Here is a 24,488-nt window from a genome sequence, read left to right on the forward strand (position 1 = left end):
GTGTGTCTGTCCATGTGTGTGTGTGTATGTCCATGTGAGTCTGTATGTCCATGTGTGTGTGTATGTCCATGTGTGTGTGTGTGTGTGTGTATGTCCATGTGTGTATGTCCATGTGTGTGTGTGTGTGTATGTCCATGTGTGTGTGTGTGTGTGTGTGTATGTCCATGTGAGTGTGTATGTCCATGTGATGTGTGTGTGTGTGTATGTCCATGTGTGTGTGTATGTCCATGTGTGTGTGTATGTCCATGTGTGTGTGTGTATGTCCATGTGTGTGTGTATGTCCATGTGTGTGTGTGTATGTCCATGTGTGTGTGTATGTCCATGTGTGCGTGTATGTCCATGTGTGTGTATGTATGTCCATGTGTGTATATATGTCCATGTGTGTGTGTATGTCCATGTGTGTGTGTATGTCCATGTGTGTGTGTGTATGTCCATGTGTGTGTGTATGTCCATGTGTGTGTGTATGTCCATGTGTGTGTGTATGTCCATGTGTGTGTGTATGTCCATGTGTGTGTGTGTATGTCCATGTGTGTGTGTATGTCCATGTGTGTGTGTGTATGTCCATGTGTGTGTGTATGTCCATGTGTGTGTGTATGTCCATGTGTGTGTGTATGTCCATGTGTAGTGTGTATGTCCATGTGTGTGTGTATGTCCATGTGTGTGTGTGTATGTCCATGTGTGTGTGTGTATGTCCATGTGTGTATGTATGTCCATGTGTGTGTGTATGTCCATGTGTGTGTGTATGTATGTCCATGTGTGTGTATGTATGTCCATGTGTGTGTGTATGTCCATGTGTGTGTGTGTATGTCCATGTGTGTGTGTGTATGTCCATGTGTGTGTGTGTATGTCCATGTGTGTGTGTATGTCCATGTGTGTGTGTATGTCCATATGTGTGTGTATGTCCATGTGTGTGTGTATGTCCATGTGTATGTGTATGTCCATGTGTATGTGTATGTCCATGTGTGTGTGTATGTCCATGTGTGTGTGTATGTCCATGTGTGTGTGTATGTCCATGTGTGTGTGCGGGGAGAATGCTTCCCGCTTCTGCTGCTGCTCCTTCACCTGCTTCTCATCCCAATGGCTGTCAGCACTCAATGCTTTGATTGTCTGTCACACACACACACCTCCACTGCCTATTGGCTGTCACACACACCTCTGCTGCACATCATGCTTACATGATTTTATGAAGCAGAAAATAAGAGAAAATAGGGGATTGACAGTGAGCAGCACTTATTTTCATAGTTTTATTCATATTTCACATTTGGTCCAGTGTTCTTGTGAAGGACAGCGTTGAGTCAACTTTTTTATCGTATTCTCTGATGAGGTGTGCTCCGTTTCTACCTGGCTTCCCTTGAATGCTGCTGAAGGAGCTCGGATGTGTGTTTTATTGAAGCCAGACAGGATTTGATTACACTCCTAATTTCTCAGACAGCACCAACCCTCTCCTCTTCAGGACCGCTCACAGGTCCGGAGGGAGGTCAAGGCAAGCTTTTCCCAGAGTCCAGGGCTTGAGCTGCGGAGGTTGAATCCCTCTCCTCCCTCTCCTCCTCTCTTCTGGAACAGTACTCCACTTAAGTCCCCAGTTTTAGAGGTTAGGGATCAAATTCGAGTGCTGGTGGGGATTTGGGACATGGAAAATAAACTCATCTCTCTCAGGAATACTGGTGGCTTAGAAAAGTTGGAAGTTTTACTGTGAGTGTTGGCTAATGTCTACTTACAGCCTTTAACACTTCCACACTTCTAATCCTGCCCTGTCCAAGTTTCAGTTTCCCTTCAATATTTTACTGTTTAAAACTTGAAATGGAACCAGGTGCTCAAAAAAAGAATAAATTGGATAAGAAGCAAAAATGGTGAGGAAATTATGGAAATGAGTTGATACACCTGTCAAGGTCTACCTTAGGGACCACTGTGACGAGGAGAACATTGACACTGATTATTGTGATGATAACAATGCCGGTTACTGCTCTCTTCACTGACCACCTCTACCTAGCAACAACAGGACAATTGAATAGGCCAGTATGGGTTGGCGCCATTGACCTAAGTATCGGTTTTGCAGTGTTAATGACGATGATGATATGATGATGACTATGATGATAATAAAAACACTCTCTTTCTCTCTCTCCTTTCTCTAGTACCAGCAGGGGGTGGCTGTATTGTTGTTGAAGAAGATTCTGACTCTTCCTTTAACCCTATCTGTCTCCTTTAACCCCCCCTCAGTACCAGCAGGAGATTGTGGTCCTCCAGGAGAAGCTGCGTGTGTCGGTCCAGAAGCTGGAGGAGTACGAGGCTCGTCTGAAGGGTCAGGACGACGGTGCTCAAAAGGTGCTGATGGAGTACCAGGCACGGCTGGAGGAGTCTGAGGAACGCCTGAGACGACAGCAGGATGACAAGGACCTCCAGATGAAGGGTATTATAAGCAGGTACATAAGGTGTGGGGATCAGACCCTTTCCAGACAGAGACTGGGGAAAGTAAGAGAAAGAGAGAGTGAGAGATGGAGAAAGTAAGATAGAGATGAAGAGAGAAACAGAAAGAGAGAAAGATTTGGTAAGAGAGAGCAAGCATACGCAGAGCGAAAGAGGGGGATGGATGGGTGATGTTATCTGCTGTGTGTTCTTGATGTTATCTCCTGGTCTGTGATGTCAGAAGACATATGTTCCTTTCAGATCCGTGTCACACTGAACCCTGCTAACTCAATTAGAGCCGACACACACACACACACACACACACAGACAAGCACACATGCGCGCGCACACACACACACACACACACACACACACACAAATCAATACATACACATTTCACAAACTCAATTCAAGTAAATGTACTGTTATCCATATTTCTAAAACGCCTTGCAGACAAGAGTACCGAGATGCACACACCTCTCAGAAACTCAGTTAGAAGTTGTACACCCCTACACACACCTCTCACAAACTCAGTTAGAAGTTGTACACCCCTACACACACCTCTCACAAACTCAGTTAGAAGTTGTACACACACCTCCTAAATGCATAGCAGACCAGCAGTCCCAAGAGACCCTCATTCTAATAACTATATGAAACATATTATACTCTACATACAGATCTAAAGTACTAACAGACCAGCAGGCCCAAAATGCCTCAGTTCCAGTCTGTAGTCCGCCATACAGCTGGAAGGTCCTGCCAGACTTGTGTGAGCCAGAGTAACACACAGTACACATGATTCTGTTCTGTATCCACATACTATACCTTATTTCATACGCTGGGTGTATGTAGTGCTTTGTGTTGCTGATGTCCCTTTAACTGTGTGTGTGTGTGTGTGTGTGTGTGTGTGTGTCTGTGTGTGTGTGTGTGTGTGTGTGTGTGTGTGTGTGTGTGTGTGTGTGTGTGTGTGTGTGTGTGTGTGTGTGTGTGTGTGTGTGTGTGTGTGTGTGTGTGTGTGTGTGTGTGTGTGTGTGTGTGTGTGTGTGTGTGTGTGTCTGTGTGTGTCTGTGTGTCTGTGTGTGTGTCTGTGTGTCTGTGTGTGTGTGTGTGTCCAGGTTAATGTCAGTGGAAGAGGAGCTAAAGAAAGATCACAATGACATGCAGGCTGTGGTTGACTCCAAACAGAAGATCATTGATGCACAGGTGAGAGTCAGTCACATATACAACTCCATACAGTCAGTTTGTTGACTGTTTAAAGCCCCATAGGGCCCCCGAGTGGCGTAGCGGTCTAAGGTACTGCATCTCAGTACAAGAGGTGTCACTGCAGTCCCTGGTTTGAATCCAGGCTGTATTACATCAGGCCATGATTGGGAGTCCCAAAGAGCGATGCACAATTGGCCCAGTGTCGTCCGGGGTAGGCCGTCATTGTAAATAAGAATGTGTTCTTAACTGACTTGCCTAGTTAAATAAAGGTTAAATTAAACAAATCAAATCAAATAAATAGAGAGAGCAGGGCGGTCCCTGGTGTCATGAAACAGTACTGCAGGTCATTATAAACATCTTAGAATGAGTTGAGCGCACACACACACGCACTTCCTGTTTGCAATGTTTAAACCTCATATAGAGAGACACTTGAAGAATACCCAGAAGCCCATGTAGCTCCCAGTCAACTGTGCACAATATATTGGGATGTATTGTTATGTGTGTACATCCGTCCCTCTGCGTGTGTGGGAGTGTGTCGTCTGCTACAGGACGTGAAGGCTGACAGAACTTACATAGAGGTGTTTAATTCAAGCTGTCAGATCTCTGTGGCAGTGACTAGGCTCGGATGGCTGAGCGCAGCACGACTCTCCGCTTTAGTCTTACAGACTAACTAATACCTACATTTACATTATTCTTCTAGCCTGTCTGTCGACAAGCGTGTTGAGACAAGGTGACTCATTTGAACTGTATATTATATCTCCTGCTCTGTGTTGTAGCTTTTCTGATCCAGACATGTTGCATACACACAAACGTATGAGTTATGTGAGTTAAACAAAGTTGAATAGATCTAGTGTTAAAAACTCCTCAATGTCAACTCACAGACAGCGATGCACACACACACTCACAGCTCATCCTCACAGTAAAGTAATGGGAGTTGAGTGTGGAAACAAACTGGCGGTGGTAAGGCAGTGAGCCTCTCCCTGAGTCAACAGACAGGGAGCATGAATATGGAAAGCTCATTATGGAGAGAGAGAGAAGAGAGAGAGGTGAATAGTGAATTAGAGAACACCTCTGGTGGATGAATGCGACAGGACTATAGATGATTCAGTTAACCCTGCACACAGACACTACAATAAAATGTTTACATGAATGTGTCTGCTTGTCTAGTTGTCTGTGTACTTCACCACCTATCTTTGCACAGGTCTACCACTTTCCTCCCTCTCTACCTCAATAATCCAGTGTTTCTCTCTCTCTCTTTCTATCTCTCTCTGCAGGAGAAACGTATAGCGTCCCTGGACACGGCCAACGCCCGTCTGATGAGTGCCCTGACCCAGCTGAAGGAGCGCTACAGCATGCAGACCCGTAACGGCATCTCCCCGACCAACCCCACCAAGCTCCAGATCACTGAGAATGGAGAGTTCAGGAACAGCAGCAACTGCTAGAGGCAGAGAGAGAGGGTGTGTGTGTGTGTGTGTGTGTGTGTGTGTGTGTGTGTGTGTGTGTGTGTGTGTGTGTGTGTGTGTGTGTGTGTGTGTGTGTGTGTGTGTGTGTGTGTGTGTGTGTGTGTGTGTGTGTGTGTGTGTTGGCTGGTGCTTGTAGAGGACACTTCCTTATATGGACACTACATGGTGAGGAGAATGTGAGTGAGGAGACCACTGCCAGGGGCCAAGCGAGGAGGCGGGTCTTTAGTTTGACAGACAGCAGACCAGGAAAGAGACAACGAATCAATGGACAGAGCTGAACACCAGATGGGCCCTGCAGAGGAGAAGCCGGGACAAGCTGTAGACATGAACTGAACTCTCCGTCAATCAATCGACTTGGATGTTTCCATTGGATGTATGCAGTTGCTGGGACAATTTCAGGCTCTCTTCCCTAAAGCTTGGGTCAAACCACTATATAATCAACACATTGTCTGTCAGATAGTCACCCAAAACCTCTTTACTCTCCTCTTCTCTTCTTCTCTGTTCTCCTTTCCTCTCTTCTTTTCTCTTCTCTGTTTTCCTCTCCTTTCCTGACCTCCTCTCTTCTTCTCTCTGTTAGGAGCAGGTTACGTGGACCTTGTACAAAACAATAACAAAACAATGATTTATTTAGATCTTATCTCATTCTTTTAAAAACCAAATAGGAGCTTTGAAATATTTTTTGTCCAAACTGATCTTTATTTTTAAGTCCTTGAGTGTGTTCCAAAGTGCCCCACTATCCCCTACCCCCATGTCCCCTACATAGTGCACTTTGTGAAAGTTATTGGTACATGAAACGCCTTAAGTAAGGAGCACACCTCTACTTTGTCCTTCAGCCCCCTTCTTCCTGCCATAAAAGGCACAACTTATAATACTGTGGATTTGTAAAGGAATACAGATACTGTATAAATACATCACGTAATGTATTATAAACCCTAAATAATGAACTATATGTGAGACTATATTAATGATATTTAATATAGATGTATGCATATTTATTTTTTTCCTCTATAAAGTATACATGAGATATAGTTATATTTGAAAGACTGCAGCTATACTGTGTATTATAGGGCATAGGGGGAGAGACTGCAGCTATACTGTGTATTATAGGGCATAGGGGGAGAGACTGCAGCTATACTGTGTATTATAGGGCATAGGGGGAGAGACTGCAGCTATACTGTGAGTAGCACCATCAACAGATTAAATAGTTAGAATGCTATTTTATTTCTTCTAAACCTTTAGTTTATCCAGGTTTTCTGGACAGACCTGGTTGGGTCGAGGTTTGCTTTAGTGCTTCATCATTAATGTTGAATCAACGTTGAATCAATGTTGTATGTTGGTTGTGTGTCCCTCTGCATTTGGAGCTATAGGACTGGCTCATTGTAATGGCTTGAATGGAGTGAATGGTCAAACATGCTATCAGACACATGGCAACCACATGTTTAATTCCATTCCAAAACTCCATTCCAGCCATTGCAATGAGCCTGTCCTCCTATAGCTCCTCCCACCAGCCATGGTTGGTCTCATAGCCCCTGTAGTACAAGGAGAGAGAGAATTGTGTTGTTTAACACAACATTATACTATACACTGGACTGGTGTCGGTCACGTGACCTCACAGATTAGAATATTACTTTTTCTTAAAACTCTTAAGTAAGAATGTTACTCTTAAAACTCCTGTTTGTAAATTAATGTCAATGAAGCATGCTGCATTGAGACTGTGACCTCCCACTTCGCTTTCAAGCATCTCTCCCTCCTCTATTTCTCTCCCCTTCTCCTTCATTCCCTCTCTCTCCCTCTCTCTCTCCTCTATTTCTCTCCCCTTCTCCTTCATTCCCTCTCTCCCTCTCTCTCTCCTCTATTTCTGTCCCCTTCTCCTTCATTCCCTCTCTCTCCCTCTCTCTCTCCTCTATTTCTCTCCCCTTCTCCTTCATTCCCTCTCTCCCTCTCTCTCTCCTCTATTTCTCTCCCCTTCTCCTTCATTCCCTCTCTCTCCCTCTCTCTCTCCTCTATTTCTCTCCCCTTCTCCTTCATTCCCTCTCTCTCCCTCTCTCTCTCCTCTATTTCTCTCCCCTTCTCCTTCAGTCCCTCTCTCCCTCTCTCTCTCCTCTATTTCTCTCCCCTTCTCCTTCATTCCCTCTCTCTCCCTCTCTCTCTCCTCTATTTCTCTCCCCTTCTCCTTCATTCCCTCTCTCTCCCTCTCTCTCTCCTCTATTTCTCTCCCCTTCTCCTTCAGTCCCTCTCTCCCTCTCTCTCTCTCTTCTGAATGTGAAGATGCTACTCAAACACAGTTGGTCTTAAAATTGGGTGTGTAAGTCCTTCTGAATGATCCGATAGCTGCTGTTCGTCTCGCCCCCACCAGACATTTCAACATCTATATTTGGTATATTTTTCTAACCCTTTTTCTTACCTTTACAGATTCATTAATGAGAGTGATGAAATCTGCATGCTTCATTTTGGTGCTATAACCAATGGTAGCGCCAGACTGTCAGCTTTTGTTTTCGGTTGCCAATATAGGAAGATGATGAACTTCTTTTTTTTATGAGTTGCTACAGAAATAAACATATATAATATGTGATTATATATCCTATTATATACAGTTTCCAGTCTAAAGTTTGGACACACCTACTTATTCAAGTTTTTTTTCTTTATTTCTTTATTAATATTTTTTGCATTGTAGAATAATAGTGAAGACATCAAAACTATGAAATAACACATGGAATCATGTAGTAACCAAAAAAAGTGTTAAACAAATCTAAATATATTAAGTAGCTAACCTTGGCCTCGATGATAGCTTTGCACACTGGCATTCTATCAACCAGCTTCATGAGGTAGTCACCTGGAATACATTTCAATTAACAAGTGTGCCTTGTTATAATAATGTATTTCCTTCTTAATGCATTTGAACCAATCATTTGTGTTGTGACAAGGTAAGGGTGGTATACAGAAGATAGCCCTATTTAGTAAAAGACCATGTCCATATTATGGCAAGAACAGCTCAAATAAGCAAAGAGAAATGACAGTCTATCATTACTTTAAGACATGAAGGTCAGTCAATATGGAACCTTTCAAGAACTTTGACAGTTTCTTCAAGCGCAGTGGCAAAAACCATCAAGGCAATGATGAAACTTGCTCTTGCGAGGACCACCACAGGAAAGGAAGACCCAGGGTTCCCTCTGTTGCAGAGGATAAGTTCATTAGAGTTAACTGCACCTCAGATTGCAGACCAAATAAATGCTTCACAGAGTTCAAGTAACAGACACATCTCAACATCAACTCTTCAGGGGAGACTGCGTGAATCAGGGCTTCATGGTCGAATAGCTGCAAAGAAACACTACTAAAGGACACCAATAAGAAGAAGAGACTTGCTTGGGCAAAAATAACACGAGCAATGGGCATTAGACCGGTGGAAATCTGTCCGTTGGTCTGATTCATCCAAATTTGAGATTTTTGGTTCCTTCCTCCATGTCTTTGTTAGACACAGAGTAGGTGATCTCCGCATATGTGGTTTCCACCATGAAGCATGGAGGAGGTGTGATGGTGTGGGGGTGCATTGCTGGTGACACTGTCAGGGATTTATTTAGAATTCAGTGATACGCCATCCTACCTGGTTTACGCTTAGTGGGGCTATCATTTGGTTTTCAAAAGGACAATGACCCAACAAACCTTCAGGCTGTGTAAGGGCTATTTGACCGAGAAGGAGAGTGATGGAGTGCTGCATCAGATGACCAGGCCTCCACAATCACCCTACTTCAACCCAATTGAGATGGTTTGGGATGAGTTAGACCACAGAATGAAGGAAAAGTAGCCAACAAGTCCTCAGCATATGTGGGAACTCCTTCAAGACTGTTGGAAAAGCATTCCAGATGAAACTGGTTGAGAGAATGCCAATAATGTGCAATGCTGTCATCAAGGCAAAGGGTGGCTACTTTGAAGAATCTAAAATATATGTCACGTCTACTCCCGCTCCCTGTCTCTGGCGCTAGTTGTCACCAGTTTACTCATTATTACGCACAACTGTCATCGTTACGCTCACCTTCCTGATTACCTCCCCTACATCTGTCACTCCCTTTGGTTCTTTCACCAGGCGTTTTTGACTCTGTTTATATGTTTAATGTCTGTATGCTACTCGTGTCTCTTGTTTTGTTCCATGTTCGTTTATTAATTAAATTCACTCCTTGTACTTGCTTCCCGATTATTAGCGTACACGTTATTAGCGTACACGTTATAGAATAACACCTCACCAAAGGGAAGCAACATGGATGATATTTTACTGGTGACGTTGGGTCCAAGGGCGGCTGCCGAAGCAACCAGGGATGCCTCAGCTGGCTCGTCAGGCTTCCGTGACAGCTGGCTCGTCAGGCTTCCATGACAGCTGGCTTGTCAGGCTTCCATGACAGCTGGCTCGTCACAGGCTTCCATGACAGCTGGCTCGTCAGGCTTCCGTGACAGCTGGTTCGTCAGGCTTCCATGACAGCTGGCTCGTCAGGCTTCCGTGACAGCTGGCTCGACAGGCTTCCGTGACAGCTGGCTCGTCAGGCTTCCGTGACAGCTGGCTCGACAGATTCTCAAGCCTCGGTTGGCTCGTCAGGCTTCCATGCCTCAGCTAGCTTGTCGGGATCCCATGCCGGCTCGACATCTTCCTGCGGCTCAGCTGGCTCTACAGGTTCCCGCGCCTCAGCTGGCTCTACAGGTTCCCGCTCCTCAGCTGGCTCTACAGATTCCCGCGCCTCAGCTGGCTCTGCAGGTTCGCGCGCCTCAGCTGGCTCTGCAGCTTCCCGCTGCTCAGCTGGCTCTGCAGGTTCCCGTGCCTCAGCTGGCTCTACAGGTTCCCGTGCCTCAGCTGGCTCTGCAGGTTCGCGCGCCTCAGCTGGCTCTGCAGGTTCGCGCGCCTCAGCTGGCTCTGCAGCTTCCCGCTGCTCAGCTGGCTCTGCAGGTTCCCGTGCCTCAGCTGGCTCTACAGGTTCCCGCGCCTCAGCTGGCTCTACAGGTTCCCGTGCCTCAGCTGGCTCTGCAGGTTCCCGCGCCTCAGCAGAAGAGATCGGCCCGCTGCTGGTCCTCGGGACCGTCCCTCTGGTCGTCGTCCTGCGGCTGGAGCCGCACATCAGGGAGGGAGTACTGTCACGTATACTCCTGCTCCCCCTCTCTGCCGCTCGTTGTCTCCAGTTTACTCATTACTATGCACAACTGTCATCGTTATGCTCACCTGGCCTCATGAGACCCACCTGGACTCCATCACCTTCCTGATTACCTCCTGTATATCTGTCACTCCCTTTGGTTCTTTCCCCAGGAGTTATTGACTCCATGTTTCATGTCTGTACGCTACTCGTGTTTCTTGTTTTGTTCCATTTTCGTTTATTTATTAAATTCACTCCCTGTACTTGCTTCCCGATTTATTAGCGTTCACATTAGTATAAAATATTTTTTGATTCGTTTAACACTTTTTTTGGTTACCACATGATTACATGACTACATGATATGTGTTATTTCATAGTTTTGATGTCTTCACTATTATTCTACAATATAGAAAATAGTCCAAATAAAGAAAAACCCTTGAATGAGTAGGTGTGTCCAAACTTTTGACTGGTACTGTATATGATAACGATTAGTGTATCAAGAGGCTGGACAGGCTTGGAGACGAGTGTAAATTAAATGTTCACAATATTTTTACCTAATGATAAAAATAGTTTTTTTTATGTACCTTGTGTTCAATAATACTGCTCTATCGATCGATATGACATCATGTAAATTGTAAATAGCTCAGTCAGTCATCTGTCCTGTTCAGTTAGATCTCCAGGTTTCAGCCTGTAGATCTAAGTCTCTCCTCTCCACCACCACATTCATTATTCTCTTTTTCGATCAAGGGAAAACCACTTTAAAATTAATAGTTGCAAAAAAAAATGTAAAATGACAATTTACTGTTGAGAGGTGTTGGATGATTTCAGGTGTGTAGAGGACAGGGAGAATCCAAACGTCCAGCATTCTATGACCAATCAATTGTGGAGAAAGAGAAACACAAGCACAAAATCCCATTTCTCATCAGCCCAGCTCTATGCACTTTTAAAATTGGGTTTTAAGCATTATTAGTCTACGTTCCATAAAAACTCCATCTTTTGGACTGCAGAAATGTGCACTCCGGGCTTGATTAGCCATGTAGTGGAGTGCACTACCGAACCACTAGATTTCAGATGATTGGCTCAAACTTCAACAATGATGTATTTTATTTCCAGAGTTTGAAGGGGTAAAGAGAGTACTGACTGTGATATTAGGGACTTAAGTCTAGTCCCCTGAGTAGTCTCCACTTCTCATCCGTAGCCCTCTACCGTGGAACCCTACCTTACAAACTAGCCTGTGCCATTGAAATGCCAACTCTCCCAAATCAGCTAGATTAATACTGGTATAAACCTTCTAATGATATATTAGTATTACCAGGGCAACACAACATGAAGCCTCTTCCATAGAAATAGGGAATGCAATGTCATTTCATTTGGCTATCAATTCTAAATCTTCGGTATGTTTCTGGTAGCATCCCAGCTCTGTTCCACCTTCATGAAGTTGTTAGAGAATATAGGAGAGTCAGAGAGAGAAATGTGGTGATGATGTCTCTGTAGCCACACAAACTCATTATACATACAGTACAGTTAGAGCCAGTGAGAAAAATACTATAAACTAAATATACATCTATAAATAAAGTGAAAGATGTTGTATGTTTTCTAATATCTTAGAAAATACTTTTGTAAGTATGTTGAAAGTGAAGTATTTGCTGGATTCTGCTTCCTTGGACAACAGTGGTGAAAACAATAATGTACAGAGGAATTTGTGTTGATGATATATTCAAAACAATGTGGCTGTGCAATTTATGTACATTTGCAACTATACTTATTAAAGTTTTATTTAGCTATTTTAAGCCTCTGCCTTGTGTGTTCTTTGGTTACTGTGGTAAACATATTTTCCAAAAAGGACTTCTCAAATGTGTATGTACAGTTGAAGTCGGAAGTTTACATACACCTTAGTCAAATACATTCTCAGTTTTTCACAATTCCTGAAATTTTTTCAGAGTAAAAATTCCCTGTTTTAGGTCAGTTAGGATCACCACTTTATTTTAAGAATGTGAAATGTCAGAATATTAGTAGAGAGAATTATTTATTTCAGCTTTTATTTCTTTCATCACATTCCTAGTGGGTCAGAAGTTTACAGACACTCAATTAGTATTTGGTAGCATTGCCTTTAAATTGTTTAACTTGGGTCAAATGTTTCGGGTAGCCTTCCACAAGCTTCCTACATAAGTTGGGGGAATTTTGGCCCATTCCTCCTGACAGAGCTGGTGTAACAGTCAGGTTTGTAGGCCTCCTTGCTCGCAAACACTTTTTCAGTTCTGCCCACAAAGTTTCTATGGGATCAGGGCTTTGTGATGGCCACTCCAATACCTTGACTTTGTTGTCCTTAAGCCATTTTGCCACAACTTTGGAAGTATGCTTGTCCCTTTGGAAGACCCATTTGCGACCAAGCTTTAACTTTAACTTTTAACTTAACTGATGTCTTGAGATGTTGCTTCATAATTTTCCTGCCTCATGATGCCATCTATTTTGTGAAGTGCATCAGTCCCTCCTGCAGCAAAGCAGGGATGGTTGGGATGGTGTTCTTCAGCTTGCAAGCATCCCCCTTTTTCCTCCAAACATAACGATGGTCATTATGGCCAGTTATTTTTGTTTGTTTCATCAGACCAGAGGACATTTCTCCAAAAAGTATGATCTTCGTCCCCATGTGCAGTTGCAAACCGTAGTCTGGCTTTTTTATGACGGATATAGATACTTTTGCATCAGTGTCCTCCAGCATCTTCACAAGGTCCTTTGCTGTTGTTCTGGGATTGATTTGCACTTTTCACACCAAAGTACATGTCTAGGAGACAGAACGCGTCTCCTCCCTGAGTGGTATGACGGCTGCGTGGTCCCATGGTGTTTATACTTGCGTACTATTGTTTGTACAGATGAACGTGGTACCTTCAGGCTTTTGGTAATTGCTCCCAAGGATGAACCAGACTTGTGGAGCTCTACAATTTATTTTCTGAGGTCTTGGCTGATTTATTTTGATTTTCCCATGATGTCAAGCAAAGAGGCACTGAGTTTGAAGGTAGGCCTTGAAATACATCCACAGGTACACCTCCAATTGACTCAAATGATGTCAATTAGCCTATCAGAAGCTTCTAAAGCCATGACATCATTTTCTGGAATATTCCAAGCTGTTTAAAGCACAGTCAACTTAGTGTATGTTAACTTCTGAACCACTGGAATTGTGATACAGTGAATTATAAGTGAAATAATCTGTCTGTAAACAATTGTTGGAAAAATGACTTGTGTCATGCACAAAGTAGATGTCCTAACCGACTTGCCAAAACTATAGTTTGTTAACAAGAAATGTGGAGTGGTTGAAAAACAGGTTTTAATGACTCCAACCTAAGTGTATGTAAACTTCGGACATCAACTGTATATGCATTTTTCAAGTTACACATCGGACACAAAACCTTAACATATTTCCAGCGTCAACCTATAATACAACCGTGACCCACCAGTGGTTTCAGACCTATCATTTGGTAAACAGTTTCAGATGATTGACAGGTGGTAAATCAGATACAACTTGGCCTATAATGAGAAAATGAACACATTTTCAAAGCTGCTCAGTCTAGTGATGAAGAGAGCTATTTAGAGGGGAATGTGGAGGGAGAGAGGTAAAAGAGGGAGAGCGATAGAGAGGAAGATGGAGAGAGATGTAAAAGAGGGGTAGTGAATGGTGCATGCTCCTCAGCTAGGCTGACCTATATACTGCCTGATTGTTATTCCCCACAGTAGCTGGGAGAGAAGAAGGAGAAAGATGGACAGAAGAGGAAAAGAGGGAGAATGCTCCAAAACGTAATAGCTGAAAATGCACAAAAACTCTATCCTACCTTACCTGAGATAGACGATATTTTTGTCATGTATTACAGTCAGTCCATTAATGTGTGCTATTTCCTATGTAGGCCTGTACATAGTATTCTACCAGTTATTCAGTGTAGACCTGTACATGGTATTCTACCAGTTATTCAGTGTAGACCTGTACATGGTATTCTACCAGTTATTCAGTGTAGGCCTGTACATGGTATTCTACCAGTTATTCAGTGTAGGCCTCTACATGGTATTCTACCAGTTATTCAGTGTAGACCTGTACATGGTATTCTACCAGTTATTCAGTGACGACCTGTACATGGTATTCTACCAGTTGTTCAGTGTAGGCCTGTACATAGTATTCTACCAGTTATTCAGTGTAGGCCTGTACATGGTATTCTACCAGTTATTCAGTGTAGACCTGTACATGGTATTCTACCAGTTATTCAGTGTAGACCTGTACATAGTAATCTAGCAGTTATTCAGTGTAGACCTGTACATGGTATTCTACCAGTTATTCAGTGTAGGCCTGTACATGGTATTCTACCAGTTATTCAGTGTAGACCTGTACATAGTATTCTACCAGTTATTCAGTGTAGGCCTGTACATGGTATTCTACCAGTTATTCAGTGTAGACCTGTACATGGTATTCTACCAGTTATTCAGTGTAGACCTGTACATGGTATTCTACCAGTTATCCAGTGTAGACCTGTACATGGTATTCTACCAGTTATTCAGTGTAGACCTGTACATGGTATTCTACCAGTTATTCAGTGTAGGCCTGTACATAGTATTCTACCAGTTATTCAGTGTAGACCTGTACATGGTATTCTACCAGTTATTCAGTGTAGGCCTGTACATAGTATTCTACCAGTTATTCAGTGTAGGCCTACACTTCAGAAGCAAGAGGCTTAAGACCAGTGTAGAATCAGTGCCCTGTGGTCAACATATTAGACTGTGTAGAATATTTATATTACATTGTAAGATCTAACAAATCTAAGATCAAGGATTAGACACAGGGAGCCCAGAACGATGGAAATCAGAGCATCACTGCTATCCTATAACACAATAATATAACACCTTGGCTGTCCACATACACTTCAAAGGCTGTTGTGTTGGACTGATTGAACTAATGAATGTATTTCTATTGACTCAGGCCCAGCAGCAGGGAGCAGGGAGGGAGGGAGCAGTCAGTGGGTAGGGAACGGAACTCATTAATAGAGCCTCCTCATCGTGTTTATTTCGCAGAGATGTCTCTAATTGCTCCCCGCGAGGCTCACTTAGCGCCTCTCTCTCTGCCTGCCTCCTGCTCTCCCTTCCTGCCTGGGCTGACTGCCTCCCGCTCTCCGTCCCTGCCTGGGCTGACTGCCTCCCGCTCTCCCTCCCTGCCTGGGCTGACTGCCTCCCGCTCTCCCTCCCTACCTGGGCTGACTGCCTCCCCCTCTCCCTCCCTGCCTGGGCTGACTGCCTCCCACCCTCCCTCCCTGCCTGGGCTGACTGCCTCCCACCCTCCCTCCCTGCCTGGGCTGACTGCCTCCCGCTCTCCCTCCCTGCCTGGGCTGACTGCCTCCCACCCTCCCTCCCTGCCTGGGCTGACTGCCTCCCTCTCTCCCTCCCTGCCTGGGCTGACTGCCTCCCGCTCTCCCTCCCTGCCTGGGCTGACTGCCTCCCACCCTCCCTCTCTCTCTCTTTCCCACTGCTGTATGTTATTGTTATGAAAGCAGAGGAAGTGCCCAGTCCTAAATCAAACCATAGCCCCTCATTTTTGCTAGTTTTATATCAATACTGTGACTACAAGTATCGACTTGTAAAAAACACAACTATAGCATATATATACATATATATACATAAATAAAATAGAAAATGTTGCTTGGTTGTTAATGTTAGCTAGCTAGCGGCTGTACCTGTATTTATCAGCCTATAGCTAGTTCTCAATCTTCTTTAAAAATGGTGAGTCAACATGTTTTGAGCTGACCACTTTTATATTCCAAAACATTTATATTCATGGCTTTCTCTTGTCCCTCTACAGCCGACATACAGTGAGCAATATGTTTGGAGCATCAAATTCCAATAAAATCACAGCATCGAATCGCAAAACATATGCTTCTATGAGCTGGAACAGCCAAATGGCCAATTATCGCAAATACAATAACACATGCATGCACACACACACACACACACACACGCACACGCACACGCACGCACACGCACACGCACACGCACACGCACACACACACACACACACACACACACACACACACACACGGAACAAAGTCCCTCTATCCCTCTATATACCTTCATCCGTTGTTCTCCCACTTCCTCAACCACCTTATGCACTACCTTCCTCCCCCTCCTCCTCCTCCTCTTCACAAGGAAAATAAATCAAGCCCAGAACAGGTCCTGGAAGTCAGCCTCTGAGGTCAGCTCCCTACAATCTGTCTGTCTGCTCTTGACAGGACACCCTGGAGGACTTCCAGTGGAGAGGGAGCCAGTCTGTGTGCTCCTCTGTGAGGTCTGTGTGTGGGAGTATAGCTTATTAGGCCTGAGTCAGGTCAGTTCTCTACATTGGCCTGGTGTGTGTGGGGGTCGTAATCGCTGATGCAGCCGGTAGTCCTGGGAGGAGGCCCTGCGCAGGTTGGCCGGGGAGCAGAGCTGGGGTTCTGACAGGGCCTGGTCTGGGGTGGCTCACAGAGCGCCTGCTGGACCAGGTGCTTTTCTCAGGAAGAGATCCTCCAGGACCCCCTACTCCCTGGTTCTCCAGCTAAGCCTCACACATCTCCAGCAGAGAGACTTGAACCTGCGCTGGGCCAGGTAGAAGACAGCCTCCACAAACACCTGGAGACCCATGCCTGACAGGAGAAGGATAGAAGAGATGTGGTGGAGAGGATGAGAGAGAGAGAGAGAGAGAGAGAGAGAGAGAGAGAGAGAGAGAGAGAGAGAGAGAGAGAGAGAGAGAGAAAATAAAATGTCAAATTGGATTTTTACCAAATGATCCTATGACAGACCAAATATTCCCCCCGCACATCCTAATTGACAAACAAACAAACAAACCAAAACAAAGACAAAGTCTTCTTATTCTTTGTTGATTTAAAAAAAGCCTTCGACTCAATTTGGCATGAGGGTCTGCCATACAAATTTATGGAAAGTGGTGATGGGGAAACAATATGACATAAAATACATGTACACAAACAACAAGTCTGCGGTTAAAATTGGCAAAAAACTAATTTCTTTCCACAGGGCCGCAGGGTGAGACAGGGATGCACCTTAAGCCCCACCCTCTTCAACATACATACCAACGAATTGGCGAGGGCACTAGAACAGTCTGCAGCACCCAGATTCACCCTACTAGAATCTGAAGTCAAATGTCTACTGTTTGCTGATGATCTGGTGCTTCTGTCACCAACCAAGGAGGGCCTACAGCAGCACCTAGATCTTCTGAACAGATTCTGCCAGACCTGGGCCCTGACAGTAAATCTCAGTAAGACCAAAATAATGGTGTTCCAAAAAAGGTCCAGTCGCCAGGACCACAAATACAAATTCCATCTAGACACGATTGCCCTAGAGCACACAAAAAACTATACATACCTCGGCCTAAACATCAGCGCCACAGGTAACTTCCACAAAGCTGTGAATCATCTGAGAGACAAGGGAAGAAGGGCCTTCTATGTCATCAAAAGGAACATCAAACACATTGACATATCAATTAGGATCTGGCTAAAAATACTTGAATCAGTTATAGAACCCATTGCCCTTTATGGTTGTGAAGTCTGGGATCCGCTCACCAACCAAGAATTCACAAAATGGGACAAACACCAAATTGAGACTCAGCATGCAGATTTTTGAGAAAATGTCCGCTGTGCACAACGTAGAACACCAAATAATGCATGCAGAGCAGAATTAGGCAGAAACCCGCCAATGATCAAAATCCAGAAAAGAGACGTTAAATTCTACAACCACCTAAAAGGAAGTGATTCCCAAACCTTTCATAACAAAGCTATCACCTACAGAGAGATGAACCTGGAGAAGAGTCCCCTAAGCAAGCTGGTCCTGGGGCTATGTTCACAAACACAAACAGACCCCACAGAGCCCCAGGACAGCAACATAATTAGACCAAATCATGACAAAACAAAAACATAATTACTTGAAACATTGGAAAGAATTCACAAAAAAACAGAGCAAACTAGACCTGACCATTGTGAGTAACCCAAACTAAAGGAAAGCTTTGACTATGTATAGACTCAGTGACCATAGCCTTGCTATTGAGAAAGGCCGCCATAGGCAGACCTGGCTCTCAAGAGAAGACAGGCTATGTGCACACTGCCCACAAAATGAGGTGGAAACTGAGCTGCACTTCCTAACCTCCTGCCAGATGTATGACCATATTAGAGACACATATTTCCCTCAGATTACACAGATCCACAAAGAATTCAAAAACATACCAAATTTTGATAAACTCCCATATCTAGTCGGTGAAATACCACAATGTGCCGGCAACCAGTGAATAACCATTGTAAATACAACCCATATTTATGTTTATTTATTTTCCCTTTTGCACTTTAATTAACCATTTGCTCATTGTTACAACACTGTATATATACACATAATATGACATTTGAAATGTCTTTATTCTTTTGGAACTTCTGTGAGTGTAATGTTTACTGTTCATTATTATTGTTTATTTCACTTTTGTTTATTATCTACTTCACTTGCTTTGGCAATGTTAACATATGTTTCCCATGCCAATAAAGCTCCTTGAATTGAATTGAGAGAAAGAAAGAGAGAGAGAAGGAAAGAGAAAGACAGAGAGGTTAGATCCAAATAGACTTCTATACACATAATAGATTATAGAAATTCATGATTCACTCTTCCAGGTTCATCGCTGTATATCTCACTGATTCCCCCGATTCTTGTCAAGTCACTCTCCAATACTAATGAACTTATAATAAACCATGCTGAACCAGTAAATGACATACACTGTCGTGGTCATTTCCTGTATTACTAAACATTGAGAGAGCAAACCACACACAAGTCAGAGTTATATTATAAAGTCCCATCTTTAATTATATATTAGCTTCACCATAGCCCTGTGATTCTCAGATCAATTCAGTGTCTATAAATGAATTCTCTGAGAGTGCTTACAAAACAATTATTAGTATCATTTATAGCCAAGACACACCCCTCTCAACTCACATGACGAATAACAGATCTTAGGAACATTACAAAGGGCCTTTTACTTGAAAGAGGAGTATCCCATCCAGATAGCATTAGCTATAAATTATCTTTCAGTTTGGTCTCTTTAGACGAGATTCTAATCTCGTTCTTGGTACCACTTAGGACCAAAACATTACCTCATCCAATGGCATATATCAATTGTCAATACTAGATACTCCCATCTCAAATACACCCCCTCCTGGACAAGATCAGAAAAGACAGTGAGCCTCTTAGGTCATATACTAGGTCAAGATAAGGACAACCTCAGAGGGGACATACAATAGTTAGACACATTCCCATAAGAAGATAAGCCTCCATTCTGTCCTCCTCCCCTTCTGATATTCTTTATAGCATCACATGGTTAAACAGATACGTTGACATATGAAGACAAGCCTGACCTCTCCCCTCTCTGGGCCCCAAGTGACTAAGCCCGAGCTGAGAAGGGATAACTGCAACTGCCAACAGTACAGTCCAAAAGAAGACATTCTAATGACAAGAATAATATAAAACGTCTTATTTATCTATGTTACCTAACTAATTCTGATTCAGCCACGACAACACACACAGTGCCAAAGGGATGTCTAGCCAAGGATACAAGCCTGAAGAAGGAGCTCCTAGGACCTTCTGCTGAGATGCTTTGAAAAGTTAAAAGGATTTCACATATTCTCTACATCCTTTAAGTCTTCTTCGTGTTTGGAGGGAGACGGCATGCAATCCCTCAGCTGTCCTCCTTCTGCCTGTCGTGCTGGATGTGGATCTCCTGACTCTCCCACAGATCTGACTAGTGCTTCCTAAATAAGATCTACTGAAGTGGTAAAGCTCCACACAAACCTTGAAGACACATTTACAGTTTAGAGCTAATGCTTCATTGGAAATAAATAAACAAACCTAACCCTTGGCTCACCAACTCAGCTCATAGACTCAGTTCATAGACTACTCTCTAGGTATCCACATCAAAATGAGGTCAAAGTAATTTTTAAAAAAACTATCAAATTCACCAATACACACGGGAGCTCAGACTGTCCTAACACACCACCAGAGACACACCATCCAGGTAGACTACATCATTTATTCCAGCTTCTACTCTCCTCTTTACCATGCCTTTCATCAAACGGTGCAGTGGCTCTTAATAAAACATTAGGAAGTGGATTAAAGGGAGGGAGAGATAGTTATTTTCACCAAGTAAAGAGAGGGACGGAAAAGGGGAGGGAGAGATAGTTATTTTCACCAAGTAAAGAGAGAGACGGAAAAGGGGAGGGAGAGATAGTTATTTTCACCAAGTAAAGAGAGGGACGGAAAAGGGGAGGGAGAGATAGTTATTTTCACCAAGTAAAGAGAGAGACGGAAAAGGGGAGGGGGAGATAGTTATTTTCACCAAGTAAAGAGAGGGACGGAAAAGGGGAGGGAGAGATAGTTATTTTCACCAAGTAAAGAGAGGGACGGAAAAGGGGAGGGAGAGATAGTTATTTTCACCAAGTAAAGAGAGGGACGGAAAAGGGGAGGGAGAGATAGTTATTTTCACCAAGTAAAGAGAGGAACAGAAAAGGGGAGGGAGAGATAGTTATTTTCACAGAGTAAAGAGAGGGACGGAAAAGGGGAGGGAGAGATAGTAATTTTCACCAAGTAAAGAGAGGGATGGAAAAGGGGAGGGAGAGAGAGAGAGACTTTCCTCTGGGTTGATAAGGGGCTTTTAGCATTCAGTTTAAGCCCTGAATAAGCATTTCTCACTTCCCATTTCTCACTTCAGTGAGAGATTGGCTCTGTTTCCCTATTGCCCCCATAGGGTTACTGACTAAATTGTCACTCCCTCATTTTGGGTTAGAACCAAATATTCAGCTCACGACTCCTTGTGTTGCACGCCACTAAAAACAGTCCCTCCATCCCAGCTGAGCCCAACGAGAGAAAACCATGGAACCACATTCAATCAACCGTACCGCTGCACCCCTCCCTTCCTCCCCCTCTGCATATTTTCAGGTCCAAGGTGAATCATTCATAGAATGATGAATCATAGAAGGTACTCTCCCAAATGTTGTCACTGCGCTGCGAGAGAGGATTCAGAGAACTGTTCAATTCTAAAAGGTCGCAGCTAGTTCTACCTAGTTCTGATTGGCTGGAGGGTTTCTCTGCTTCCCTGTAGTCAGGCAGCATGATGGCCCAGCGCCTTGTTATATCAATGTAGAGGACATCCACAGATGCCATGGAGAGGTTACTGTTGCTCAGCTTACAGTGCCTACAATCAACCAATCAATCATGAATCAAGTAATAAATCAATCAATCATATGTATTTATAAAGCCCTTTTTATTTAAGTACTTGGTAGTATAGTACTGTAGTACCTGATCAAGGTTCTGAAGCTGGTGGGCCCCAGGCGCATGTTACCTTTGACCCCCAGGAACCGCAAGAAGAGGGCAACAATGCGGTCTGCAGGTAGCTGAACTGCTTGGTGTACTTAGGGAACACCTGCTTCAGACACAGAGAGAGCAGGACACCCCCCTCCTCCCCAGTCCCCCTCTCTGGTGACCCCCTTCCTGCTGCTGCTCTGGGGGTGACAGGGAGAGAGAAGTTATTAACGAAGTGATCTATGAGTGAATAGGAGCGGTATCCATCCTGTCTGTGTGTGACCCTGTATGCCCAGGCTGCAGGGCTGAGTAATGGCTGGCCCTAATGGACATAGGAGCATAAGGCCAGACTAATGAGTCAGCTGATATACTACTGGAGAGGAGGAGGAGGTGGTAGATGAGGGAGCAGAAGAAAGAGGATGAGGATGGAGGAAGAGCGTGGAGGAAGAGGTGGTGGTGGTAGATGGGGGAGAAGGAGGAAGAGGACGAGGATGGAGGAAGGGCGTGGAGGAGGTGGTGGTGGTGGTGGTAGATGGGGGAGAAGGAGGAAGAGGATGAGGAGGTGGTAGATGAGGGAGCAGAAGAAAGAGGATGAGGATGGAGGAAGAGCGTGGAGGAAGAGGTGGTGGTGGTAGATGGGGGAGAAGGAGGAAGAGGACGAGGATGGAGGAAGGGCGTGGAGGAGGTGGTGGTGGTGGTGGTAGATGGGGGAGAAGGAGGAAGAGGATGAGGATGGAGGAAGAGTGTGGAGGAGGTGGTGGTGGTGGTAGATGGGGGAGAAGGAGGAAGAGGACGAGGATGGAGGAAGAGTGTGGAGGAGGTGGTGGTGGTAGATGGGAGAGAAGGAGGAAGAGGACGAGGATGGAGGAAGAGTGTGGAGGAGGTGCTGGGGGTGGTAGATGGGGGAGAAGGAGGAAGAGTGTGGAGGTGGTGGTGGTGGTGGTAGATGGGGGAGAAGGAGGAAGAGTGTGGAGGTGGTGGTGGTGGTAGATGGGGGAGAAGGAGAAAGAGTGTGGAGGAGGTGGTGGTGGTGGTAGATGGGGGAGAAGGAGGAAGAGTGTGGAGGTGGTGGTGGTGGTGGTAGATGGGGGAGAAGGAGGAAGAGTGTGGAGGTGGTGGTGGTGGTGGTAGATGGGGGAGAAGGAGAAAGAGTGTGGAGGAGGTGGTGGTGGTGGTAATAGATGGGGGAGAAGGAGGAAGAGTGTGGAGGAGGTGGTGGCGGTGGTAGATGAGGGAGAAGGAGGAAGAGGACGAGGATGAGGAAGAGTGTGCAGGAGGAGGTGGTGGTAGATGGGGGAGAAGGATGAAGAGCGTGGAGGAGGTGGTGGTGGTAGATGGGGGAGAAGGAGGAAGAGTGTGGAGGAGGAGGTGGTGGTGGTAGATGGGGGAGAAGGAGGTTAGAGCGTGGAGGAGGTGGTGGTGGTAGATGGGGGAGAAGGAAGAAGAGTGTGGAGGAGGAGGTGGTGGTGGTAGATGAGGGGGAGAAGGAGGAAGAGTGTGGAGGAGGAGGTGGTGGTGGTAGATGGGGGAGAAGGAGGAAGAGTGTGGGGGAGAAGGAGGAAGAGTGTGGAGGAGGTGGTGGTGGTGGTAGATGGGGGAGAAGGAGGAAAAGTATGGAGGAGGTGGTGGTGGTAGATGGGGGAGAAGGAGGAAGAGTTTCGAGGTGGTGGTGGTGGTAGATGGGGGAGCAGGGGGGAAGAGAAGGAGGTGGTGGTAGATGGGGGAGAAGGAGGAAGAGTGTGGAGGTGGTGGTAGATGGGGAGAAGGAGGAAGGGTTTGGAGGTGGTGGTGGTAGATGGGGCAGCAGGAGGAAGAGTGTGGAGGTGGTGGTAGATGGGGGAGAAGGAAGAGAGTGTGTGGAGGAGGAGGTGGTGGTAGATGCGGGAGTAGGAGGAAGAGTGTGGAGGTGGAGGTGGTGGTAGATGGGGGAGAAGGAGGAAGAGTGTGGAGGAGGAAGTGGTGGTAGATGGGGGAGAAGGAGGAAGAGTGTGGAGGAGGAAGTGGTGGTGGTGGTAGTTGGGGGAGCAGGAGGAAGAGTGTGGAGGAGGAGGTGGTGGTAGATGGGGGAGAAGGAGGAAGAGTTTGGAGGAGGAGGTGGTGGTGGTGGTGGTAGATGGGGGAGAAGGAGGAAGAGGTGGTGGTGGTAGATGGGGGAGAAGGAGGAATAATGTGGAGGAGGAGGTGGTGGTAGATGGGGGAGCAGGAGAAAGAGTGTGGAGGTGGAGGTGGTGGTAGATGGGGGAGAAGGAGGAAGAGTGTGGAGGTGGAGGTGGTGGTAGATGGAGGAGCAGGAGGAAGAGTGTGGAGGTGGTGGTAGATGGGGAGAAGGAGGAAGAGTTTGGAGGTGGTGGTGGTGGTAGATGGGGGAGCAGGAGGAAGAGTGTGGAGGTGGTGGTAGATGGGGGAGCAGGAGGAAGAGTGTGGAGGTGGTGGTGGTAGATGGGGGAGCAGGAGGAAGAGTGTGGAGGTGGTGGTGGTGGTAGATGGGGGAGCAGGACGAAGAGCCGTGGAGGAGGAGGTGGTGGTAGATGGGGGAGTAGGAGGAAGAGTGTGGAGGTGGAGGTAGATGCGGGAGAATGAGGAAGAGTGTGGAGGAGGAGGTGGTGGTAGATGGGGGAGCAGGTGGAAGAGTGTGGAGGTGGTGGAGGAGGTGGTGGTAGATGGGGAAGTAGGAGGTAGAGTGTGGAGGATTAGGTGGTGGTAGATGGGGGAGAAGGAGGAAAAGTGTGGAGGAGGTGGTGTTAGATGGGGAGCAGGAGGAAGAGTGTGGAGGAGGAGGTGGTGGTAGATGGGGGAGAAGGAGGAAGAGTGTGGAGGAGGAGGTGGTGGTAGATTGGGGAGAAGGAGGAAGAGTGTGGAGGAGGAAGTGGTGGTGGTGGTAGATGGGGGAGAAGGAGGAAGATTGTGGCGAAGGAGGTGGTAGATGGGGGAGAAGGAGGAAGAGTGTGGAGGTGGAGGTGGT

At 45.5% G+C, this 24,488-nt stretch overlaps 1 protein-coding gene across 1 annotated transcript; it reads left to right on the forward strand.

Moving 5' to 3' along the window:
- The first annotated feature begins 991 nt into the window (after positions 1-991).
- Positions 992-11,963, forward strand: LOC139396926 (disabled homolog 2-interacting protein-like). The gene is made up of 4 exons (XM_071143856.1): positions 992-2,420; positions 3,516-3,603; positions 4,878-7,942; positions 8,877-11,963. Exons 1-3 carry the CDS (start codon positions 2,329-2,331, stop codon positions 5,043-5,045), a joined length of 348 nt encoding a protein of 115 aa, XP_070999957.1. The 5' UTR covers positions 992-2,328; the 3' UTR covers positions 5,046-7,942; positions 8,877-11,963.
- The last annotated feature ends 12,525 nt before the right edge of the window (positions 11,964-24,488 follow it).

Source organism: Oncorhynchus clarkii, unplaced genomic scaffold (assembly GCF_045791955.1).
Source record: "Oncorhynchus clarkii lewisi isolate Uvic-CL-2024 unplaced genomic scaffold, UVic_Ocla_1.0 unplaced_contig_8218_pilon_pilon, whole genome shotgun sequence".
Lineage (NCBI taxonomy): Eukaryota > Metazoa > Chordata > Actinopteri > Salmoniformes > Salmonidae > Oncorhynchus > Oncorhynchus clarkii.

What these genes read in the sequence shown, in the direction of transcription:
- LOC139396926 (XM_071143856.1), top strand. Translation starts at nt 2,329, where the DNA reads ATGGAGTACCAGGCACGGCTGGAGGAGTCTGAGGAACGCCTGAGACGA. An exon ending in ATGAAGGGTATTATAAGCAG is followed by an intron (nt 2,421 to 3,515) that starts GTACATAAGGTG and finishes GTGTGTGTCCAG; the next exon opens with GTTAATGTCAGTGGAAGAGG. An exon ending in AGAAGATCATTGATGCACAG is followed by an intron (nt 3,604 to 4,877) that starts GTGAGAGTCAGT and finishes CTCTCTCTGCAG; the next exon opens with GAGAAACGTATAGCGTCCCT.